This window comes from Narcine bancroftii, chromosome 2 (assembly GCF_036971445.1).
Source record: "Narcine bancroftii isolate sNarBan1 chromosome 2, sNarBan1.hap1, whole genome shotgun sequence".
NCBI lineage: Eukaryota > Metazoa > Chordata > Chondrichthyes > Torpediniformes > Narcinidae > Narcine > Narcine bancroftii.
This window is the reverse complement of record NC_091470.1, coordinates 179332060-179350553: the sequence shown is the minus strand read 5'-3', so window position 1 is coordinate 179350553 and position 18494 is coordinate 179332060. Positions and strand designations below refer to the sequence as shown.

General features: G+C 45.9%; 2 protein-coding genes across 3 annotated transcripts in view; one reads left to right on the top strand and one right to left on the bottom strand.

Annotated features, from left to right (window-relative positions):
* Positions 1 to 18494, top strand: part of rps5 (ribosomal protein S5) — a 335501-nt gene that overhangs the window by 312486 nt on the left and 4521 nt on the right. The window contains exons 1-4 of one of the 2 annotated variants that reach the window (XM_069919352.1): positions 10393 to 10501; positions 12314 to 12419; positions 12758 to 12967; positions 17996 to 18124. In XM_069919352.1, coding sequence (XP_069775453.1) covers positions 12315 to 12419; positions 12758 to 12967; positions 17996 to 18124 — 444 coding nt within the window. In that variant the 5' untranslated portion in view covers positions 10393 to 10501; position 12314. Of the gene's footprint in view, positions 1 to 10392; positions 10502 to 12313; positions 12420 to 12757; positions 12968 to 17995; positions 18125 to 18494 lie in introns of those variants that run through there. The other variant, XM_069919353.1, reaches the window with a different exon arrangement.
* Positions 9054 to 11805, bottom strand: LOC138752986 (uncharacterized). Its single transcript, XM_069915584.1, has 3 exons — positions 11764 to 11805; positions 10254 to 10659; positions 9054 to 9240 (listed from the first exon to the last, which is right to left on the bottom strand). The coding sequence occupies exons 1-3, from the start codon at positions 11803 to 11805 to the stop codon at positions 9080 to 9082; spliced, it is 609 nt and encodes a 202-aa protein (XP_069771685.1). The 3' UTR covers positions 9054 to 9079.

The window sequence follows — 18494 nt, the reverse complement described above, 5'->3', positions numbered from 1 at the left end:
TAGGAATTTTACTACAATAGATCTTGGTTTTTGTTGTGGTTGTGGTTTAGGGGCCAATGCTCTATGTGCCCTTTCTATTTCCATTTCTTGCTGTAGTTCTGGACATCCTAGGGCCTTAGGGATCCATTCTTTTATAAACTCCCTCATATTCTTGCCTTCTACATCTTCCTTAAGGCCCACTATCTTTATGTTATTTCTTCTGTTATAATTTTCCATTATATCTATTTTTTGGGCTAGTAATTCTTGTGTCTCTTTAGTTTTTTTATTAGATTCCTCCAATTTCTTTTTTAAGTCTTCTACCTCCATTTCTGCTGCTATTGCCCGTTCTTCCATCTTGTCCATTTTTTTCCCCATTTCTGTTAAGGTCATATCCATTTTATTTATTTTCTTTTCTGTGTTGTTTATTCTTCTTCTTAAATCATTGAATTCCTGTGTTTGCCATTCTTTAAATGACTCCATGTATCCTCTAACAAGAGCAAGTACCTCCTTTGCCTTGCCTATCTTTTCTTCTTCTATTTCCCTGTACTCTTCCTCTTCCTCTTCTTCTTCCTCTAGGTTGACCATCTGTTGTTTCTTTGCTGCCCTTTCCTCCTCTTCTTTCTTGTTTCTATTGTCTTCTGTGGTCTCTTCTTGCTGCAGGTGTTCTGCAGCTGTCGTTGCCGGCTGTGGAGATCGACTCCCCAGCTGGTCCCCCCTCCCGTCGGTGTGTTTTTTTGTATGCGCATCGCGCATGCGCGAGGAGTCGCGCATGCGCGGTTGCGCACTTTTACTCGGCTCTGTGAGCCATTGTTGTAGTTCTCTTTCTACCGACCTGAGGTAGTGGGGTCTTCTCTCCGCAGCGGGCCTCTTCGGACAGGTAAGGCCTTCACCTTTTTCCTCCGTTGTCTTCTCTTCCTCTCTTCTTTCCGTTGATTTTGATTTTTCTCCTTTTGTCTCCATCTTCTTTCCACCTTTATATTCACTTTTCTTTAACTTGTATTTCTGTGCCTTTGTATTTTCTCTTGTTTTTCCCGACTTTTCTGGAGAGGGCTGGAGTTCACCGTCCGGCCACTACTCCATCACGTGACTCCTCCGAGCTGATTTCTTCCCATGGCATATCTACCCTGGAAACTGAGAAATCAGATCCCATTGAAGTGAAACATGGAAGTCTGCAGACGCTGTGATCGTAGTAAATACATTAAACTGCTGGAGACACTCAGCAGGTCACCCACTGTCCATGGGAGGTTTGGTATTATATCCAAAACCCTGGCAAATTTCCTCAGATGTGTGGTTGCTTCACGGTCTGGTGCGGGGACACCAATACCCCTGAGCTTAAAGCCCTGCAAAAGGTCGTGGACACAGCCCAGGATATCACAGGCAAAACCCCTCCCCACCATCGGGAACGTCTACAACCATTGAGGACCAACACCACCCAGCACATGCTCTGTTCTCGCTGCTGCCATCAGGAAAGAGATATCAGGGCCACAAGACTCGCACCACCAGATTCAGGAACAGCTGTTCCCCTCCAGACTCCTCTTTTTTTAAATTTTTTTTTTATTTTTCACACTATAGATCACATTATTCAAGAGATACACATTTCTCCTTTCAAATATATACAGTGTCGTTTTCTCCCCCCCTCCCTCCTCCCCTCCCCCCCCCCCCCACCTCCCCCTCCATCCATTTAAAACTCTGAGTCCAAGATACATCAAACCCATCAAACAATGTTGTCACTCAACATTAACGAACAAAAACCCACTGGGTCAATTCTTTCCATTCTCTTTTCCTTTTGTCATTTTAGGTGATAGATGTCCCAGTAGGTTTTCTCTATTATATTCCATGTACGGCTCCCATATTTGTTCAAATAATGTTATATTATTTCTTAAACTATATGTTATTTTTTCTAATGGAATACATTTATTCATTTCTATATACCATTGTTGTATTTTCAAATTGTCTTCTAATTTCCAGTTTGACATAATACATTTTTTTGCTACAGCTAGGGCTATCTTAACAAATCTTTTTTGTACACCCTCCAAATCAAGTCCAAATTCTTTATTTTTTATGTTACTTAGGAGGAAGATCTCTGGGCTTTTTGGTATATTGCTTTCTGTAATCTTATTTAATATCTGGTTTAGATCTTCCCAAAATTTTTTCACCTTTTCACAAGTCGAGATTGCATGAATTGTTGTTCCTATTTCTTTTTTACAACGAAAACATCTGTCAGATACTGTTGGATCCCATTTATTTAGCTTTTGAGGAGTGATATATAACCTATGTATCCAATTATATTGTATCATACGTAATCTCGTATTTATTGTATTTCTCATAGTTCCTAAACATAACCTCTCCCATGTTTCCTTTTTTATCTTTATGTTTAGATCTTGCTCCCACTTTTGTTTAGTTTTATCATTTATTTCCTCACTCTCCTTTTCTTGTAATTTGATATACATGTTTGTTATAAATTTTTTAATTATCATTGTGTCTGTAATCAGATATTCAAAATTGCTTCCTTCTGGTAACTTCAGACTACTTCCCACTTTATCCTTTAAATAGGATTTCAGTTGGTAATATGCCAGCACTGAATCTTGAGTTATATTATATTTATCCTTCATTTGTTCAAAGGATAATAATTTATTCCCCGAAAAACAATTTTCTATTCTTTTAATCCCTTTTTTCTCCCATTCTCTAAAAGACAGGTTATCTACCGTAAAAGGGATTAGCTGATTTTGCGTCAGTATTAGTTTTGATAATTGGTAGTTTGTTTTATTTCTTTCTACATGAATCTTCTTCCAAATATTAAGCAAATGGTGCAATACTGGAGAGTTCCTATGTTTTACCAATTTTTCATCCCATTTATATAATATATGTTCAGGTATCTTCTCCCCTATTTTGTCTAGCTCTAATCTAGTCCAATCTGGCTTTTCTTTTGTTTGGTAAAAATCTGATAGATATCTTAATTGTGCGGCTCTATAATAATTTTTAAAATTTGGCAGTTGTAAGCCTCCTAGTCTTTTTTTTTTTAATTTTTTATTTTTCACATAAGCCTCCTTGTCTATACCATTCTGTTAATTTATCTAGTGCTATCCTCGGTTTCCCTCCTTTCCAAAAAAATTTCCTCATTATTTTCTTTAACTCCTTAAAGAATTTTTCTGTCAAGTGTATTGGCAGTGCCTGAAATAGGTATTGTATCCTTGGAAAAATGTTCATTTTAATACAGTTTATCCTTCCTATTAGTGTTAATGGTAAGTCTTTCCAATGCTCTAAATTTTCCTGTATTTTTTTCATTAGTGGATAATAATTAAGTTTATATAGATGGCTGAGGTTTTTATTTATTTGTATACCTAGGTATCGTATTGATTGCATTTACCATCTAAATGGTGATTCCTTCTTGAATTTTGAGAAATCCGCATTATTCATTGGCATTGCTTCACTTTTACTTGCATTAATCTTGTATCCCGACACTTCTCCATACTCCTTCAATTTCTTATGTAATTCTTTTATTGATGTTTCTGGTTCCGTTAGGTATACTATAACATCATCTGCAAATAAACTGATTTTGTATTCCTTGCCTTTTATTTTTATCCCTTTTATTTTATTTTCTGTTCTTATCAGTTCTGCAAGTGGTTCTATGGCTAACGCGAACAATAAGGGCGATAGTGGGCATCCCTGTCTTGTTGATCTGCTTAAGTTAAAATGTTTTGATACATATCCATTTACTGTCACTCTTGCCAATGGCCCCTTATATAATGCTTTAATCCAATTAATATATTTCTCTGGTAAACTAAATTTTTGTAGTACCTTGAATAAATAATTCCATTCTACTCTGTCGAAGGCCTTCTCTGCATCTAAAGCAACCGCTACTGTTGGAGTTTTATTTCCTTCGACTGCATGAATTATGTTAATAAACTTACAAATATTATCTGTTGTTCGTCTTTTTTTTATGAATCCAGTTTGGTCTAGACTTACTATTTTTGGTACATAATCAGCTAATCTGTTTGCTAATAATTTAGCTATTATCTTGTAATCTGTGTTAAGTAGAGATATTGGTCGATATGATGCTGGTGCAAGTGGAAATTTCCCTGCCTTTGGTATTACTGTAATTATTGCTGTTTTGCACGAATCTGGTAAGCTTTGTGTTTTATCAATCTGGTTGATTACTTCCAGGAGGGGAGGAATTAATAAATCTTTAAATGTTTTATAGAATTCTATTGGGAGACCATCCTCTCCTGGTGTCTTATTATTCGGCAGATTTTTTATTGTCTCTTGTATTTCTGCTATTTCAAATGGTTCTATTAATTTATTTTGTTCCTCTGTTTGTAATTTCGGTAGTTCAATTTTAGTTAAGAATTCATCTATTTTGCCTTCTTTCCCTTCGTTTTCAGTTTGGTATAATTGTTCATAGAATTCTCTAAAATTTTCATTAATTTCCGTTGGATTATATGTGATCTGTTTGTCTTTTTTCCTTGATGCCAATATCATTCTTTTAGTTTGTTCTGTCTTAAGCTGCCACGCTAGAATTTTGTGCGTTTTTTCTCCTAGTTCGTAATATTTCTGCTTTGTCTTCATTATATTTTTCTCCACCTTATATGTTTGAAATGTTTCATATTTTATTTTTTTATCTACCAATTCTCTTCTTTTAGTTGTATCTTCCTTCATTGCTAATTCTTTCTCTACATCTGCTATTTCCTTTTCCAACTGTTCTGTTTCCTGATTGTAATCCTTCTTCATCTTAGTTACGTAACTTATTATTTGCCCTCTGATGAACGCTTTCATTGCGTCCCATAATATAAACTTATCCATCACTGATTCCGTATTTATTTCAAAATACATTTTTAACACATCAAACATTCCCCTTATTCTCCTACCTAATATTTCTTTCACCTCATTGTCCCCTCTCCTTCCTGAGTTGGCCATTATCCCTTGTCGGGCAACCACATCTCCCCTCTCCATTTGGATTTGCGAATTCACTCGCAAGCGCCAACTGATTTTGCAGTGACCGTAATTTCTCCCTACCCAGCCCCCCCCAGAAAAGATTTCAATTTTTATATACAACAAAGGTCACTCTCTAAACTCCCTCTTTACTCCTCTCTTCCCCTCATTAATTCTTCTCTATACACTATATATTTTCTTTTAAATGCACATACACTTATGTAATATATGTTCTTTTTCTCTTTGGCTTGGCTTCGCGGACGAAGATTTATGGAGGGGGTAAAAAGTCCACGTCAGCTGCAGGCTCGTTTGTGGCTGACAAGTCCGATGCGGGACAGGCAGACACGGTTGCAGCGGTTGCAGGGGAAAATTGGTTGGTTGGGGTTGGGTGTTGGGTTTTTCCTCCTTTGCCTTTTGTCAGTGAGGTGGGCTCTGCGGTCTTCTTCAAAGGAGGTTGCTGCCCGCCAAACTGTGAGGCGCCAAGTATGTATATAGTCCTATACACACGTCTTTTTGATTCGCAGTCTTTTGTACTCTCGTTACACGTCTTCATCTCTCAGTCTATTTTGTAATTGTTCTGCAAATTTTTGTGCTTCCTCTGCATCCGAGAATAGTCTGTTTTGCTGTCCTGGAATAAATATTTTCAATACCGCTGGATGCTTTAGTATAAATTTATACCCTTTCTTCCATAAAATCGCCTTTGCTGTATTGAACTCCTTTCTCTTCTTCAGGAGTTCAAAACTTATATCTGGATAAATAAAAATTTTTTGCCCTTTGTACTCCAGTGGCTTGTTGTCCTCTCTTACTTTCTCCATTGTTTTCTCCAGTACCTTTTCTCTTGTAGTATATCTTAGGAATTTTACTAAAATGGATCTTGGCTTTTGTTGTGGTTGTGGTTTAAAGGCTAATGCTCTATGTGCCCTTTCTATTTCCATTTCTTGCTGTAGTTCTGGACATCCTAAGATCCTGGGGATCCAATCTTTTATAAACTCTCTCATATTCTTGCCTTCTTCATCTTCCTTAAGGCCCACTATCTTTATATTATTTCTTCTGTTATAATTTTCCATTATATCTATTTTCTGAGCTAACAGCTCTTGTGTCTCTTTAACTTTTTTATTAGATTCTTCTAATTTCTTTTTTAAGTCCTCTACCTCCATTTCTACTGCTGCTTCTCGTTCTTCCACCTTGTCCATTCTTTTTCCTATTTCTGATATGGTCTTATCTATTTTATTCACTTTCTCTTCTGTACGGTTTATTCTTCTTAAATCACTAAATTCTTGTGCTTGCCATTCTTTAAATGAGTCCATGTATTCTTTAATAAGAGAAAGTATATCCATTGTCTTGCCTTTCCCTTCTTCTTCCATTTCACTGTACTCTTCCTCTTCCTCTTCTTCTTCCTCTGGGTTGGCCATCTGTTGTTTGTTTTCTTTTTCTTCTCTTCTTTCTTGTTTTCATTGTCTTCTATGTTCTCCTCTTGCTGCTGCTGTTCTGTAGCTGTCATGGCCGGCTGTGGAGATCGACTCCCCAGCTGGTCGCCCCTCCCGTCGGTGTGTTTTTTTGCATGCGCGGTTGTGCACTTTTACTCGGCTCAGCGAGCCATTTTTGTAGTCCACTTTCTACCGACCTGAGGGAGCGGGTTTCTCTCTCCACCGCGGGTCTCTTCGAACAGGTAAGGCCTTCTCCTTCTTCTTCCGTTGTCTTCTCTTCCTCTCTTCTTACCGTTGGTTTCGACTTTTCTTTTTTCGTTGCCATCTTCCTTCCACCTTTATATTCACTTTACTTTAATTTTTATTTTTGTGCCTTTATGCTTTACTTTATTTTTTTCAACTTTTCTGGAGAGGGCTGGAGTTCACCTTCCGGCCACTACTCCATCACGTGACTTCCTCTCATCCCCAGACTCCTCAATGACACACTCAATCAGGGACTCATTTAAGGACTCTTACCTGTGCACTTTTATTGATATTTTTTCCTCTCTGAATTGCAGTTTGTTTAGATTTCTTTATCTGTTTACAGGTATACACTGTGTAGGTTTTTTTTGCATGACCAATTAATGGTAATTCTGCCTGGTCCGCAGGTAAAGGAATCTCAGGGTTGTATGTGATGTCATGTATGTTTTCTTTGGCTTGGCTTCGCGGACGAAGATTTATGGAGGGGGTAAAAAGTCCACGTCAGCTGCAGGCTCGTTTGTGGCTGACAAGTCCGATGCGGGACAGGCAGACACGATTGCAGCGGTTGCAGGGGAAAATTGGTTGGTTGGGGTTGGGTGTTGGGTTTTTCCTCCTTTGCCTTTTGTCAGTGAGGTGGGCTCTGCAGTCTTCTTCAAAGGAGGTTGCTGCCCGCCAAACTGTGTATGTACTCTGACAATAAATCTGAATCTGATTTAATGACTCTTACTTTGCCTGTTATTTATTATTGAATATTTATTTTCTGCACTGCTTGTTTACATTTCTCTCTTCTGTATACCTATCTTTTCTTGAGTGCAATTTTTCTTTTGCTTATCAATAAGGAGAAATTCTGCCTGGCCCACAGGAAAAAGAATTTCAGGGTTGCTCACATGCTGACAACAAATCTGAACCTTTTTTGAACTTTCAATGGATAACCAACATATCGGGTCTGAGCCCTTCGTCCAGGAAAATGTTGGTTCTATAGTAATATCAGGGCGAGCAACCTTTTACCATGCGTGGGCCAGATTGTGTGTCAGTGGTTGAACGGCGGGCCGCATTGATGCTACTAATTCGCGCATGCACATAAGGTTACCTCACATATAAAACTTGGAGTAAACCAATTTATTTAGCGATATGAAAGAATAAAATTACGTCTCACTTGTAACGGCATTAATCCTGTTTGGTTATCGGGTTTCAAAAAGCACATGAAACCGACCCACTACTCTTTTCTGCCGTGCAGTTTTATCATCCTGCATCTCACTTTCGTGAACTCGGTGGATCTTTAAATGTCGGACTGTTTGCTCTGCGCATGTGCCTCGTCACCCCCCCTCCCCCCACCCGGACACTGGTGCGGGGGGGGGTGGGGGGTGGTGGAGGAGTATGGGCATTGTAGTTCCAAGAAGCAAATGCTTTCAGAACGACACGACGTTAACACTACTGCATAAAGTCCGGTCATTTCCGGTTGACCCTGGACTGAATGCAGTCCAGGGTCACTTTTACGGAGTGAGCAAGGGGTCAGAGGCTTTAAATGGATCGGAACTGTTCTTTGCTTCCATTCAGCTGAGAACACCAGATCGACAGCTGGACGCGTTTTAGTGATGCAAACTTGACTTAAAGACAGACGTAGGAATGGAACTCGTTGGTAACTCGAGGACTACCTGTACTTGTATCAGTGGGCTGGGGACAATATGGAACTTTAGCATTGGGTTGTGGGCTAGATAAATCCGGATGTGGCCCGGAGATCATAGGTTGCGTGCGCGCGTGTACTTTGCCTCTTACAGAAACTGCAGCATCTGCTGATTTCACCAGCACTTTTTATGAATCTGTCCTTCCAAGTTTTGGTCATCAAGGTATGAGCAATATGCTGGCAGACACTTAAATAAAACAGTGAAACGGTTCACTTGTGCATCTATGGGGGTCATCTTCTGCATCCGGTGCTCCCGTTATGGCCTCCTCTACATTGGGAGATCACCTCCCTGAGTATCTTCGCTCTGTCCGCACCAGTGTCAGGGTTCTCCTAGTGGCCGACCAATTCAATATCACGCCCCACTCCCCTACTCGCATGTCTGTCCATGCACTGTCCCACCAAGACTATCCATTAATTGGAGGAGTAACTGTCTGTCCAACCAGATGGCATCAAAGCCAACTTCTCTGACATCTGCTCGCCCACTCCCCATCCTCCCCTTTCCTTTTCTCTCCTTTCTACCAGCTCTCCACCCCTTCCCTCTCCATTCAGAGCCATTCCTTCTCCCCCCATTGGCTGGTGAGCCCTCCCTCCCTCCCTATTACCTCCTGCCTGTGGATCCGTGCCCCTCCCCTCCGCCACTTTGTTTGGGTGCCTGCCCACATTTTGTCCGCACTTCGTTGAAGGGCTCAATCCCAAAACGTCAGTTCTGTATCTTTACCGTTGCTCTATAAAGGACACTGCTTGATCTGCTGAGTTTCTCCAGCATCATGTCTTTACTTCAATTATGGTTCATGTTTTACTTTTGTCTAATATTACATGTTTATTTCATGACAGTATAATAACCTTGACAAATACAATCAGCTTGAGGACCTGAGGGGATCGAGCAGCCGCTGGGGAAAGTGCTGACAATTATTTTTCTCTCTGCTGAGTTCCTCCAGGCAGAGTGTGCATCGCTCCATTTGCCAGGACGGGTCCCATTTACTGCAAAAGGGTTTCAGTAAGTTCGGACATAAGATGGTGGTGCTGCCAGAGCTGATGGTGCAGCCCAGGGAGAGTGACTTGGGTCCACCCGCCCAGTCCGACTCCGCACAGGCTTTAAACGGCCCGTTAAGGGAGCCGACGGTAGCTTTATTTAAAATCCCGTGACCGTGGGGGTCTGGGCCCAAGATGGCATAGCCTGTAATCGGTAGCGACCACGACGTTGCAGACTCAGGGGCACCAGAAAATGAGGAGACCCCCCTCCCCCCACCACCACCGAGAAGAGGCAGAGGAGACGACAGATGGGGCGATGACCCCGGCGAGGGGCTCTGAGACTGAAGAACACACACTGCTGGCGATTCGAGGCGAGGAACCCAGGCGGGCTGCCGGTGACACAGTGGGGAAGGGACTGGTGCTGGACCTGGGGACTGCTGGAGACAGGCTGAAGGTGGACGAGGTATTGGAACCCAGATGCGAAGGGGTGCCAAAGGGGGCGCGCTGAATCGCACTGGACGAGCTGCCGACAGTTTGGACTGGACTGGACTGGACCATGCGTAGCTGCAGGAGTGGAGATGAATCCACAGACACTCAGTGTTTCTGGGGTGGGGTGGGGTGGGGTGGGGTGGGGTGGGGGGAATCTCTTCTGCTTCTCTTTCACTTTCAGGGGCACAGGGCAATTTGTGCTGATGACAAATCTGTCTGCCTTGGATCAGACTAAAGCAAATTCCGTGTAATATTGCATTGTTTTCATTACACGACAATAAATTGAATCTAACTCCTAAAAATGGGGGCTGCATTTGTTCAAGAATTCACCATGTCTGCACCCACGTGGCCGCAGCGGACCATGCCTGGATTAAAGATGGCGCCGCCCTACCACAGGCTCAGGAGCCGATAACGCAGCCAGAAAAAAAAGATGGCGACTATAACCCGCGCACGCTCCACTTCGAATCAGTCCCGACAATGATCCCGACTCGAAGCGTCGACTGATTCTCATTCCCCCAAGGATGTCGCCTTACTCGATAGGTGCCTGCAGCTTCTCTTTGTTGTCATTCTTCCCCTCTTCATTAGCCTCATCGCCGCGGTTTCTCCTCGACGCCCGCAGAAAACATGGCGGTATCCCAACCTGCACTGCGGATTTGGCGCACGCGCAGTTGCCGGCCAGCGACGTGCTCCGCGGAGCGGGGCGGCGTCGGCCAGCCCCTGCTTTATGATCACGGTGCAACCCGCAGCGAGTCCTTTCGGCGGCGGATCGTCAGCGGGGAAGGTGGGTTCGGTGATGTCCTCGTCTTTGGGGCTCTCGGGGGGAAGGGGTGGTCCGGTCCGGTCCGGGCGTCCGCACCTCGGGGGGTCGAGGGGCCCGGTGAAGGGTCTGGTTCCAGGCCGGAGGATGAGTGAGATAGGCCCGGAGGCCGCAGGACGGGCCTCATCCCCCGTGAGGGAAGGGGATGGGGGAAGAGGGTGAGGGGGGTTGGAGGGGAAGGGAGTGGACGGTGGTTGGAGGATGAGGGAGGTGGTGGGTGAGGAGGGGGGTTGGAGGGTGAGGAGAGGGATTGGAAGGGTGAGGAGGGGGGTTGGAAGGGTGAGGAGGGGGTTGGAAGGGTGAGGAGGGGGGATTGGAAGGGTTGAGGAGGGGGGATTGGAAGGGTGAGGAGGAGGGGGGTTGGAAGGGTGAGGAGGAGGGGGGTTGGAAGGGTGAGGAGGAGGGGGGTTGGAAGGGTGAGGAGTGGGGAAGGGGGTTGGAAGGGTGAGGAGTGGGGAAGGGGGTTGGAAGGGTGAGGAGTGGGGAAGGGGGTTGGAAGGGTGAGGAGTGGGGAAGGGGGTTGGAAGGGTGAGGAGTGGGGAAGGGGGTTGGAAGGGTGAGGAGTGGGGAAGGGGGTTGGAAGGGTGAGGAGTGGGGAAGGGGGTTGGAAGGGTGAGGAGTGGGGAAGGGGGTTGGAAGGGTGAGGAGTGGGGAAGGGGGTTGGAAGGGTGTGGAGTGGGGAAGGGGGTTGGAAGGGTGAGGAGTGGGGAAGGGGGTTGGAAGGGTGAGGAGTGGGGAAGGGGGTTGGAAGGGTGAGGAGTGGGGAAGGGGGTTGGAAGGGTGAGGAGTGGGGAGGGGGTTGGGTGAGGAGTGGGGAGGGGGGGTTGGAAGGGTGAGGAGTGGGGAGGGGGGGTCGGAAGGGTGAGGGGTGGGGAGGGGGGTCGGAAGGGTGAGGGGGGTGGGGAGGGTGAGGGGGGTTGGAAGGGTGAAGGGGTGGGGAGGGGGGGTGGAGGGGTGGGGAGGGGGGGTGGAGGGGTGGGGAGGGGAGGAGGGGGGGTGGGGAGGGGGTGGGGAGGGGGGGTGAAGGGTGAAGGAGGAGGTGGGTGGAGGTTGAGGAAGGGGGTTGGAGACTTAGTTTTCTTAAGAGATGATGGAGGCTGCGAGACCGGCTGAGTTCTCCAACATTTCTGTGTTTTTACTGCAATCACAGTGTATTCAGACTTCCCTGTTTCACTTAATAGAGGGGCTCAGAGTGTGGAAAGCAGGTGCCTTTTGTCTGGGCTGACCATAACAAAGTCCAGAGGGACACTCCAAAGACTCCGCCACATGGTTGTAAGAAAGAGAGGGTTATTGGCGTGCAGAAGGGAGAAATTAGGTGGTTGAGTAGGCTTACACAGGTTGGTGCAACATTGAGGGCTGAAGGGCCTGTACTGTCATGGAATGTTCCTTCCACGTACCCACCACCCTCAGTACATCGGTGGTGCATCCCTGGTGAACAAGGGGCATGAACACTCTGATTTTTGTACATTTGCAATGTTTTGGTTTGGGGTAATTTGGTTCATTGAGACAGTCTGGACCAGAAACATTGGCATGGATGCGGTCGGTCCCCAGCTTCTCGTCGTCCATTCAAGGCTTTGTGTTTTGCTTCCAGTCTAGGGACAGACTGGGATAGGATAACCTCAGCTGCTCGGAGTGAGCATGCGCTCTGATTGATGGGCTCTGGCACCCACCGTGGGGTTTCACGGACTGGGTGAGGCCAAGAGCCATGCTTGGTTGAGGGGTTATGGGGATGGTCGTAACAGTCAGCAAAATTCTGATCCTTGCCTTTCTTCACAGGATGACTGATTGGGAGGGAGTGCCTGCCGTCGCAGAGACTCCGGAGATCAAGCTGTTCGGCAAATGGAGTACTGACGATGTCCAGATCAACGACATTTCCTTGCAGGTCTGTGTCTTCTCTTTCCCTCGGTTGTTTGGGTTGGAAAGGTTCAGAGTGTAAGGAGTCCGTAGGGTGGCACGGTTCGCATGATGCTGGGTTCAAATCCGTTGCTGCCTGTAAAGCGTTTGTACGTTCTCCCCGTGTCTGCATGGGTTTCCTCCAGGGGCTCTGGTTGCCTCCAACCTTTCAAAATGTACTGGGGTCGTAGTTCACTCAGGTGTAATTGGGTGGCAAGGGCTTGTGGGCTGGAAGGGCCTGTCACTGGTGTATGTCTAAATTTAAATTTGTCTTTGGTTTTGTGCAGTGCTTAAACTCTTTCTTTAATTCTCCTTCCGCCCCAAAAGGACTACATCGCTGTGAAGGAGAAGTATGCCAAGTACCTGCCCCACAGTTCTGGCCGTTACGCGGCCAAGCGTTTTCGCAAGGCCCAGTGCCCCATCGTGGAGCGTCTGACCAACTCCATGATGATGCATGGCCGCAACAACGGCAAGAAGCTGATGACCGTGCGCATCGTGAAGCATGCTTTTGAGATCATCCACCTACTGACCGGTGAGGTGAGTGGGGCCCTGCCATCCCCAGATCGGGGTAGTTCTGTCCCCGCCCCCGCACGACCTTGCATCTCCCCCCCTCCACTCCGCCTCCTCTGCCTCGCATTAATCAGGTGGCTCAGCGCTGAGTGCTGTCTGTGCATTCCACGCTGCTTGCATTCTCCCTTCTGGCATCCCCTTCTGAAACACTGGATCAGTGAGAGATTGAATCAGGGGGGGGGTGGAGGGTGTGCAGGATTGGGGCGTGCATATCAAATAAAATCATCTCAAGTTTATTGTTATCTGATTGTACAAGTACAACCTGACGAAACAGCTTTCTTTGGTCCTCACTGCCAAACATAACGCACGTACAGACAAAAAAATACATATACAACATGGAACATTACAGCATAGTACAGGCCCTTCAGCCCTTGATGTTGTGCCAACCTATATATTCCTACCAAAAAAAACTGAACCCTCCCTACCTCATAATTTTTCTTCCATCCATGTGCCTGTCTGAATCTCTTACATGCTCCTAATGTTTCAGCTTCCACCGCCACCTCTGGCAAGGCATTCCAGGCACCTAAAACTCTGTTTAAAATAAAAACTTGGCCCTAATGTCTCCCCTAAACTTTCCCCCCTTCACTTTGTACACATTCTCTGGGATTTGCTACTCCCGCCATGCCATGACTGTCCACATCTCCGTCTCTCAGAATCTTGTAGACCTATTAATTCGCCTCTCATCCCTCTTCACTCCAAAGAGAAAAGTCCCAGCTCTGCTAACCCTGCCTCATAAGAATTATTTTCCAATCCAGGCAACATCCTGGGAAATCTCCTCTCACCCCTCTCCACAGCTTCCACATTCTTCCTGTAATGAGGTGACCAGAACTGAACACAATATTCCAAGTGTGGTCTCACCAGAGATTTGTAGAGTTGCAACGTGACCTCTCGATTCTTGAACCCAATCCCCTATTAATGCAGGACAAGTATTCATATAAACAAATACTGTTTTGTGAATACGAGAGTCTCGGATGGTGAGTGCCCATGAGAAGATGATGTTCCTCAGCTGGTTCCTCCTATACCTCATTCCCGACGGGAGGAGCTGAAAGATTCTGTGTGTGGAGTGGAAGGGGGTCCTCAATGATTTTGCACGCCCTCTTCACACAATGATCCCAGAAGATCCGGTCGAGGGAGAGGGTGACTCCAGTGATCCTCTCTCCCCCTCTTGTGGTCCTGCAGATTGATCTCTGATCTATTTCTCTGCACCAACTGTACTGTGGGATTGGTGTGAATGGGTGCTTGATGGCTGGCATGGAGTGAAAGGGCTGAGTGGCATCTTGTTCTCTCAATGTGGCTTCACGCTATTCTGAGCTGGAACTTCTGGCGGGAGAGAACGAAGCTCCAATGTAAATCTCCCCGTCTTACTGGGGCCAAGTGCAGATTATTGGCATGAAATTTCATTTAGTTGAAGACACGCTATCAGCAGAAAATTTCCCAGCACCCCTTACAGAGAAATGACAATCGAGTGCCCATGGATTCACCTCCAGGGCTCCTGCAGCCACACAGCCTTCAATCCAAACCCTCGACAGCCTGAGCTCCAGATCCAAACCTCCGACGCGATCGGGAAGCCCTTGGCATCCTCCTGCATCCCGGTTCCAGTACCTGGTACCCATTCTGGCAGTCCGCAGCCTGGTGTACGCTCCTTGACCGCCGTCGCCCGCTGCCTAACTATAACACAAGGTTCTCTGGGCGGGATCAGGAGTCGCTTGAGTTTTTGAGAATTTTTTGGCAAGTGCCATCTAACTTTACTCCCCAGACTTAACCAGGAAATAACAAACCAGCTTAAACCCAGTCCTTGGTTTCTGAGTTTCCTGCTGTTCATCGTATCTACACTAGATGGCATTAAACTACAACAGACTGCATTCACTTCTTGTGAATCAGGGCTTTTTATCTCAGGCCAGTAACTTTGTGGTTGGTACTTTCCAAATGTATTAAATTGGGGGGGGGGGGGGGGGGCGCGGAGACTGGAAGGCTTGAATTATCAGGAGAGGCTGGGGATTTTCTCCTGGGAGTGTGGCAGGGAACTGGTGGAGGTTTATAAAATCAGGCAAAATCTGTAAGATAGTCCTGGGGCTGTCTGCAACTTGAGGGAGTAGACTTGAAGGTTGTGGGGGGGGAAAGATTAAGAGGGAACCGAGGGGCAATTTCCCCCCACACACAAGGTGGTGGGTGTATGGAATAAGCTGCAAGAGGAGGTGGTGGAAATTTGAGTAATTGTAAAGTTTAAACAGGCTCAGGGATAGGAGCTCTGTTAACTGGTTCTCTGTGTCCTTTTACACTCACCACGAAGCATCCCTGGGGATGGGGGGGGCGGGGGGATTCACCCACCACCAGGATGTCTGAGTGACACATCGAGCGATGGTGGACCTGCCCTAAATCCTGATCAATGTATTAAGGCAAAAAGGTAAAGGTTCCATTATTGTCATGTAAGACTACATTCAGAATGTAACATGCATGAAATTCTTTAACTTTGTCTACCGTAAGGAAGATAGAGAGTCGCCACTTTGTGAGTGCCCGTCACAGAAATGAGGCCCCAGCGAAGAACAAACTGGAGTCCCCTGGTTTACAAGTCCGCTGCTCTGACCACTGAGCTCTCCTGATCTTGTATTTAAACAAAATTAATCACAGATAATTATAACATAATCAAGCATTATGTGTAGCACAGTCTGAGCCCTTCAGTCCCTGTTGTTCTTGCCTTTATAAATCTTTATAATTTTATAAAAGACTGGGAAAGTATAGGCACACAATTATTAAACCGCAATAGCACACAGATTATAAAGACTGAGAAAGAGCAATGGCAGACCTGCTCTCCCAGAATTCCGGGCGGCACGCAATTCTCCAGGTGCAGCCCGGAATTCTGGGAAGGCAGATCCACCATCTCTCTCTCCCGCTGCGACTTTCCCACATTCCTTTAGACATTTATAATGGTTTATATTGTCAGCAAAGTTTATACCTTTTTAATCTTTTGTTTCTTTCGCGTTCCTGCAGTCACGTCATCCAGGTGTCACAACTTTATCCCAGAGTCTTCCATGTCACTTTCACACGGGGCTAATCAGCACCTATTCATCCCCGGCGTCTGCTGACACCTGCATGCCGATGAAGAGCTTTCACACTGGACCCTTAACGGGTAGATTGGCCATCAGTTACTGGGGCAAGGTGCCAGTGTGAAAGGAGCTTGTGTGTGTCACAGAAATTAACCCAGACTTCGAAGATCACTCCAAGAGTTTAATAACGTGGCCTGGCATAGCCTAAACCATCATCAGAACTAAATCTCAACGGTTCCAGGAGGTGAAAGCAGATAGGGTGGCCTGATTGTTTTTACATTCCTTGTTAAATGTCTGATGAATCTTTCAATGGGTTAACTTGATTGGTGTTTTAACAAGTTTAGCTCGATTCGGATGGAGGATCAATCAGTCGTTTAACATGATTGTTTTTCGGGCCTACGGTAGACACATCCTCCTCAAAGACATCATGTCTTGTTAATTGGAAACTCGGTGCCTTTCTTGTCCTGAATGTTGCTCTCAGCTCACATCAGTAATTTAAGGAAGTAAATCAGGAAAGTACAGACCCGTGGTTGATGTAAAATCACAGCGCTGGATAAACTCAGCAGGTCAGTGTCCTTTACGCTCTTTCAACTGCTGAGTTTCTCCAGCATTGATCGTTCCAAATTCAGCTTGCTTGTGAAAAGTCAAGTATCCCATCCAGCACCCCCTGATCCCCTTAGCCACAAGGGCCAAATTAACCAACTTTTAAATATTGGCAAGGAACTGGCCTCAACTACTTTCTGTGGCAAAGAATTCCACAGATCCACCACCCTCTGAGAGAAGAAACTTCCTCATCTCAGTTAAAAAAAACATCCCCCTTATCCCCTTAAACTGGGACCCCTGGTTCTGGTTTTTCCCAGCATTGGAAACAACCTTCCTGCATCTAGCCTGTCTAAACCCTTAAGAATTTTATCTGTTTCAATAAGATCCCTCCCCCCCCCCCCTTACTCTTCTAAATTCCAGAGAATACAAGCCTAGTCTATCCAACCTTCATATGCAAGTCCTTCCATCCCTGGTATCAGTCTAGTGAACCTTCTCTGCACTCCCTCCATGGCAAGGATGTCCTTCCTTAGATAAGGAGACCAAAACTTGCATGCAGTACTCCAGGTGTTTCACCAAGGCCCTGTACAGCTGCAGCAGGATCTCCCTCCTCCTGTACTCAAATCCTCTCACTGTGAATACCAACATACCATTCGTCCTCCCCACCGCCTGTTGCACCTGCAGGCCCACTTTCAACGACTGATGCACAGTGACACCCAAGTCTCTCTGCATCTCCCCTTTTCCTAGATGGAACTCTTTCTACCGCAATGTCAGACCTTCATTATTCATTTAAGTACCCTCCCCCTTGACCTGTAACTGGCTGCAAGCCCCATAATCTGACTGCCTGGATGGTTATCCCTCCTCTCCTAAGGAGCCTATCGTCCTGTTCTTCAGCATTTGTGTTTTCACTTAAGTGAACCCCACTCCTCATTTCCAGAATCAACCTGGTGATCCTTCTCTCCAGAGCCAACATACTCTCACCCGAGTACAGGAGACCAGAACTGCACCCATTTTTCCATGTACTGCCTCACTGATCCCCTGTAGGGTTGCAGCAGAATCTCTGCTCTGCAAACCTTAAGGCACTGAAGGCCAAACATTCAATTTTCTGCCTTGATTACCTGTTGCATCTGCAAACTAATAATTTGTGATTTGTGCACGAGCATTTCAGGCATCTCTGTTCATCTTGTTCCAACTCCAAAGCTACCGTCAAGTGGCAGCCCACAAATAGGAACTTAGACCATGACTTCTGGCTGTTGTTAACAAGCAGACCGCATTTCAAACCTACCTGTGGTTGGGCTTGTTCTATGATCTTCCATTGGCTAAAAGCCACCATCATTCTGTGCAGCATGCATGGGATGGGGATCCAAACTTGAGCTGTGCATGCCAACCATGTCTCCCTGTGTTCTTTCAGAACCCACTGCAGGTGTTGGTGAATGCCATCATCAACAGCGGCCCCCGGGAAGACTCCACCCGGATAGGGCGAGCCGGCACGGTGCGGAGACAGGCTGTCGACGTGTCCCCGCTGCGGCGTGTTAACCAGGTACGGTAGCAGGACTGAGCCAGACATGTATATAGTTTGCTTAATTGCTGTTGGTTTGATGTACGTAGATGTGGAATACAATATGTGTGGGGGCCAGCTCAAGAAAGGGGCTGTAGGCACCTGTTCTTCTGGCTGTTGTACTCCTGCTGCAATCGCGTTGCAGCCTCCATATTTACAGTGGTGCACTGCGCATGTGCAGGGTACCTGGTTAACTCCCTGTGTCTGCGTGGGTTTCCCTGGGGGCTCCAGTTGTAGGTCAATTTGTATGTAATTGGGCAGCGCGGGTTTTAATGGCCGGAATCTGCTCGTACAAGGCTGTGACTAAAATTTTAAGAAAAAATTTAGATCTGCACCCTTTGTCAGAGAAAAC

Coding starts and splice junctions, on each gene's coding strand:
- LOC138752986 (XM_069915584.1), bottom strand. CDS start 11,805: ATGTGGCGGAGTCTTTGGAGTGTCCCTCTGGACTTTGTTATG. Junction 10,660..11,763: donor TCCCTCTGGACTTTGTTATG/GTCAGCCCAGAC, acceptor ACGGGGGATGAG/GCCCGTCCTGCGGCCTCCGG. Junction 9,241..10,253: donor AAGCTGCAGGCACCTATCGA/GTAAGGCGACAT, acceptor ACCCTTTTGCAG/TAAATGGGACCCGTCCTGGC.